The sequence below is a fragment of the Jaculus jaculus genome, chromosome 4, assembly GCF_020740685.1.
Source record: "Jaculus jaculus isolate mJacJac1 chromosome 4, mJacJac1.mat.Y.cur, whole genome shotgun sequence".
NCBI lineage: Eukaryota > Metazoa > Chordata > Mammalia > Rodentia > Dipodidae > Jaculus > Jaculus jaculus.
The window spans coordinates 159,179,847-159,185,846 of NC_059105.1; the positions used below are offsets into that span (position 1 = coordinate 159,179,847).

Here is a 6,000-nt window from a genome sequence, read left to right on the forward strand (position 1 = left end):
AGAGAGAGAGAAAGAAAGAAAGATCGATTGATCTTGGTTGGTGAGCCTATCAGGAGCTGGAAGTTTTCTAAAACTTGGTAAAGAAAGAGTGACTGGAGGAGATATGATGGAGAATGCAGTTTCAAAGGGAAAGTGAGGGGAGGGAGGGAATTACCATGGGATATTTTTACAATTATGGAAGTTGCTAATAAAAATAAATAAATAAATAATTTTAAAAAAAGAGTGACTGGGATGCGGGGGTGGAGGATCCTAACATAAGGGAGATCAGAAGTTATGGGACAGATGGGGAACAAGGCCACAACATCCCATCACCCACACCCACAGTTACCAAGGCCAAACACAGGTTCTCAGTGCTGGGACACACCCATTCCGATCTCTCCGGGGGAGGGGGGGGATGGCCGGCAGAACTCCACCAACCTCAACCCCAACTCAAAACACACGCGCGCGCGCGCGCACACACACACACACACACACACACCATGGGTAGCAAATTCCTCTAGGGACCTGCCCACCCCTCCTAGCACCCAGGCCCACCCCTCCTCCACTCCTGTATGATTTTGCAGTCTGCAGAGCTTCCTCCTCTGACCTGCCATCCTACCCTTCTGACAACCTTGTGAAGGGGTGTCTCTACTGTCCCCATCTCCTGGGGTGAAGAAACTGAGACACGTTAGGTGATCCAGGGCGCCACACGGCCGGGAGAGCGGGCAAAGCGGCAGCTGGCAGCAGACACCGGTATGGGGCAGAACTCCTTGGGGCGGGGGGGGGGGGGCGGCGACCCCACCCAGCTCTGCAAGCCTGCCTCACCACCAGCCAAAGTCCCAGTTTCCTAGCTGCCTGGGGGTTGGGGAGGGGGTGGTCGAAACCAAGGGCCACGGTGGCCCTTTAAAACAAGGTTTCCGGCAGCGCAGGTGGAAAGCACCCCCATCCCACGCGGTACTCACACAGGTGCGGGGAGCAAAACCCCCAATCCCATCCCGCCCGGGCTAGTGGCACCACCGCCCTCCCCCCCCCCTCCCGACCTGCGCGCCACCTCCGCCCCTCCTCCCCCAGCGAAGTTGTGTGATGGCACCAGCGCCCTGCCAGGAGTCGCCCAGTTCCGTGCAGCAAACCCACCGCCCCCAGCGCCCCAGCCCCGGCGTCAGCGAGCACCGGGAGAGGAGGGACGGGTCCCCCATCACCACCGCCACCCCCGCCCCCGGGCCACCCGGCACGCACGCCCCCGCCCCCGGCCCCTTGCCGAGGCACGGCGAGTCCCGGGAAAGCCCGAGCCCCCGAGCGCCGGCGGGTACGCGGGGCGCACGTGCCGGCTCTGCACGAACCCCCGGCGCCCCGCGCGCGGACCCCAGCACCCCCGGGATCCTGCAGCCTCACCCCGATCGCCAGCAGCAGCAGCAGCCTCCACGCCGGCCCGGCCCGCGCCATGCCCGCCGCCGGCTGAGCTCTCCGCTCCGGCTCCGGCTCCAGCCAGCCCGCCCGCCGGCCCGCGAGCTCCGCCGGCTGCACAGCCACTTGCAAAGCCGCTCCCCGCCTCCCGGTGCCACGTCTGCCAAAGCATGCGCGCCAAGCAGGGAGAGGCTGACCGGGAGCAGTGCCTGCCGGGAGTTGTAGTTTATCGCGTGGTGGTGGGGGGGGGTCCCAAGCCCTTAGAAACAGAGCAGATGCCTGGACGGAGCCCAGAAAAGGCTGAGGAGTTAGGCGTGGCAGTTCATGCCTTTGCGGAGTGAAGGGCTCAGGCATACATACTCAAAAGAATGAAAAAAGTGTGCCCCAGCGCTTGGACACCGTGCTAGTTACTTTTCTGATTGCTGCAATAAAATAACCTGACAAAAGCAACTTAAGGAAGGAAGGGCGGTGGGCGGTCCATTCTGGCCCCAAGTTTGAGGTTTTAAATGGCAGGAGCGTGAATCAGACATCACATCCCTTCAGGAGGAAAAGGGGGATGAATGCTCTTTTTTTTTTCTTTTCTTTTTAAAATATTTTTATTTACTTATTTGACAGAGAGGGAGAAAGGGAGACAGTGAGAGAGAGAGAATGGGTGCACCAGGGCTCCAGCCACTGCAAACAAACTCCAGATGCGTGCAACCCCTTGTGCATCTGGCTTACGTGGGTCCTGGGGAATCAAATCTGGGTCCTTTGGCTTTGCAGACAAACGCCTTAACTGCTAAGCCATCCCTCGAGCCCTTATTTTTCCCTTTTTAAAGAAAAAAAAAAGTATTTATTTGAGAGACAGAGGCAGAGAGGGACTGTGTGTGAGAGAGAAAGAAAAAAAAAATAGGTGCGCCAGGGCCTCTAGCCACTGCAAATGAACTCCACATGCATGTACCACCTTTTAAGCCTGTACTGGCAAATCGAGTCTTGGTCCTCTGGCTTTGCTGGCAAGCGCCTTAACCACTAAGCCATCTTTCCAGCTCCATCATTCTCTCCTTTTTATTTAGGCCTAGACCCAGCCCATAAAATAGTGTCACCAAAACTTCAGGTGGGTCTTCCCATCTCAATCTAATCTAGAAACTCCCTCCCAGACAAGCTCAGAGTTTTGTATTCTAAGTGATTCTAGATCCAATTAAGTTGAAAATCAAGATTAGCCATCACACTGTGACCACTGGGATGACCCAGAAGGCAACACAGTGCTGAGAAGAAGTGACGGAGGAGTGCTTAGCACTAAAACATCTCTATCACACCCTCCAAGGCTCAGGGTCCATTGCGGAAGAGGTGGCAGAAAGAATGTAAGAGCGGGCTGGAGAGATGGCTTAGCGGTTAAGCGCTTGCCTGAGAAGCCTAAGGACCCCGGTTCAAGGCTCGGTTCCCCAGGTCCCACGTTAGCCAGATGCACAAGGGGGCGCACGCATCTGGAGTTCGTTTGCAGAGGCTGGAAGCCCTGGCGCGCCCATTCTCTCTCTCTCCCTCTGTCTTTCTCTCTGTGTCTGTCGCTCTCAAATAAATAAGTAATTAATTTAAAAAAAAAAAAAAGAATGTAAGAGCAACTGCCCAGACAGAAATTGGCCTTGATATTCATGACCTCGCAGTGCCTAGCAATACCTTCACAAGACCCTCATAATAGGAGAAAAAGGCAATGACATCAAAATAAAAGAGAGACTAATGGAGAGAGGGAGGGGATATGATGCAGAGTGGAGTTGTGAAGGGGAAAATGGGGTAAGGGAGGGAAATATCATGGTTTGTTGTCTATAAGTATAGAGGTTGTCAATTATATAAAAAAAAAAAAGATTAGGGATTACACTGAGGAGAGTTGAGGCAAGAAGATAACCCATTGCCCACCATGAGACTTGCCACCTCTTCCACATCTGCCAGGGCCCAGGAGAACTTGGGGGGCAGCAGCACCGTGAACACTGCTCTCACTGCTAACCTGACAACCAGCTCCAGGGTAATGGCGGCAGACAAGGTGATTAAGCACAAGTTATCAAAGCAAAAATCCAGAGGCTACAAAGAACGCAACACTAAATCAGACTGCAAACAGGCCTGCCATGGCTCAGGGTGCACTGCGGAAGGGGGAAAAGGGGTCGTAAGAGCTACAGAGTGCGGTAGGAACCTCCTGAGGCAGCCCCCCCCGCATGATCCCAATGGAACTTATTGAGGCTTTTATGACCCCACAGTAAATCCCATAACCCCATTGAGGAGAGCCCCAGGAAAACGGGAATATAATCTGGCCAGGTATGTCAGCACACACTTTTTTAAAAAAATTTTTTTGTTCATTTTTATTTATTTATTTGAGAGCGACAGACACAGAGAGAAAGACAGATAGAGGGAGAGAGAGAGAATGGGTGCGCCAGGGCCTCCAGCCTCTGCAAACGAACTCCAGATGCGTGCGCCCCCTTGTGCATCTGGCTAATGTGGGTCCTGGAGAATCAAGCCTCGAACCGGAGTCCTTAGGCTTCACAGGCAAGCGCTTAACCACTAAGCCATCTCTCCAGCCCAGCACACACCTTTAATCCTAGCACTTGGAAGGTAGATGTAGGAGGATCCTGTGAGCTTACGACCAGCCTGAGCATGCATAGTGAATCCTAAGTCAGCCTGGGCTAGAGTGACACCCTGCCTGGAACAACAACAACAACAAAAAAAGTATAATCTGTTAAAAAATAAATAATTTAGGGCTGGAGAGATGGCTTAGCAGTTAAAGTGCTTGCCTGCAAAGCCAAAGGACCTCTGTTCAATTCCCCAGGACCCACATAAGCCAGATGCACAAGGCAGTGCATGCATCTGGAATGCATTTGCAGTAGCTGGAAGCCCTGGTGCACCCATTCTTTCTCTCTTCCCTCTTTCCCTCTCTCAAATAAGTAAATAAAATATTTGAAAAGAAATAAATAAATTAGTTAAGAAAGAAAGATTAGGGCTAGAGAGATAGCTTAGCAGTTAAGGCACTTGCCTGTGAAGCCTAAGGACCCATGTTCAACTCCAGATTCCACATACACCAGAGTCACAAGGTGACACAAGCGTGCAAGGTTGCACATGCCCACAGGTGGCACATAAGTCTGGAGTTGGATCCCAGTGGCTGAAGGTCCTGGTGGGCCAATTCCCTCTCTCTCTGTTTGTCTGTCTCTCTGTCTCTCTCTCTGTCACGCACATACACACACACACACACACACACAACACATAAAAAGAAAGAAAAAACAAAACAAAAGGTTAGGCCGGGCATGGTGGCACATGCCTTAAATCCCAGCACTTGGGAGGCAGAGGCAAAGGGATCGCTGTGAGTTCGAGACCACCCTGAGACTACATAGTGAATTCCAGGTCAGCCTGGGCTACAGGTGAGGCTCTACCTCAACCCCCCACCCCGAAAAAAAAGAAAGAAAAAGAAAAGAAAAGAAAAAAAAAGATTAGCCATCACAGACACCAGTAGCCAAAAGGCAGAAACAACCCAAATATACTCAAGGGATTTGATATACACCCACACATTGGAGTGTTATCCAGCCCTTAAAAGAAATGAGTATCACCATGTAAACAAATCTCAAAAACATGCTAACTAGAAAAAAAAAAAAACAAACAAACAGAAATTTCAAAGGAGAAAGTGTGGGGGGGAAGGGAGGGAATTAACATGGGATGTTTTTTATAATCATGGAAAATGCTAATAAAAATTTTTTAAAAAAAGTAAAAAATAGACACTGGAAGTCACATATGATTACATATCTATGAAATTCCAGGATATGTGAAGGATAGGTGTTACAAGCTGGCTGGTGTTTGCGTGAGGCTGAAGAGGTGAAGGAAAGGGGAATGACTGTTTAATGAAGACAGGGATCCTGCTGCGGATAATGAAAATATTTTGGAACTAGATAGAGGCAATGATGGCACAACACTGTGAAGCTAGGAAACGCCACCGAATTGTGCGCTCTGGAATGACTGCTGTGATTTAGGAGATGGCTCAGCAGTTAAAGGTACTTGCTTTCAGAGCCTGCCAGCCCTAGCTCAATTTCCCAGCACCCACATGAAGTCCAATGCAGGGCTGGAGAGGTGGCTTAGTAGCAAAGCCAAAGAATGCCAGGATCGATTCCCCAGGACCCACATAAGCCAGATGCACGAGGTGGCGCATGCATATGGAGTTTGTTTGCAGTGGGTGGAGACCATGGCATGCCCATTCTCTCTCTCCCTCAAATAAGTCAATAAATAAAGACCAAAGAAAAGTGGCACATGCATCTGTGACCCTAGTGTAACTATGACAATGAGAGGTGGACCTTGAAGACCCCACAGACTGTGGGCCAGTTCGCAGGACATTAATTTGCAGAGTAGCCATTTGAGCTGTAAGAGACTCGCTCTCAAAGAAGGGGGTGCATAGACACCTTGAAATTTTCCTCTGACCATGGCGCGCTCACACAAATTGAATAAATAATGTAAAAACCTTTAAATGACTAATGTTATATGAATGTTAGTTGCCTTATTAAAATAAAATGTAGGGGACGAGGAAATGGCTCATGAAATGGCTAAGAGCACTCTCTGTGCTGGCATGAGGACCTGAGTTCAATCCCCAGCACCCACATAAACAACTGAGGAGCT

At 50.8% G+C, this 6,000-nt stretch overlaps 1 protein-coding gene across 1 annotated transcript in view; it reads right to left on the reverse strand.

The window, feature by feature from the left end:
- Pdia5 (protein disulfide isomerase family A member 5) overlaps positions 1-1,465 on the reverse strand; it is a 130,461-nt gene extending 128,996 nt beyond the window's left edge. Inside the window, exon 1 of the mRNA XM_045147458.1 lies at positions 1,372-1,465. Within this exon, the coding sequence (XP_045003393.1) occupies positions 1,372-1,422 (51 nt within the window). The 5' untranslated portion in view covers positions 1,423-1,465. The remainder of the gene's footprint in view (positions 1-1,371) is intronic.
- Between the last annotated feature and the right edge of the window lie 4,535 nt (positions 1,466-6,000).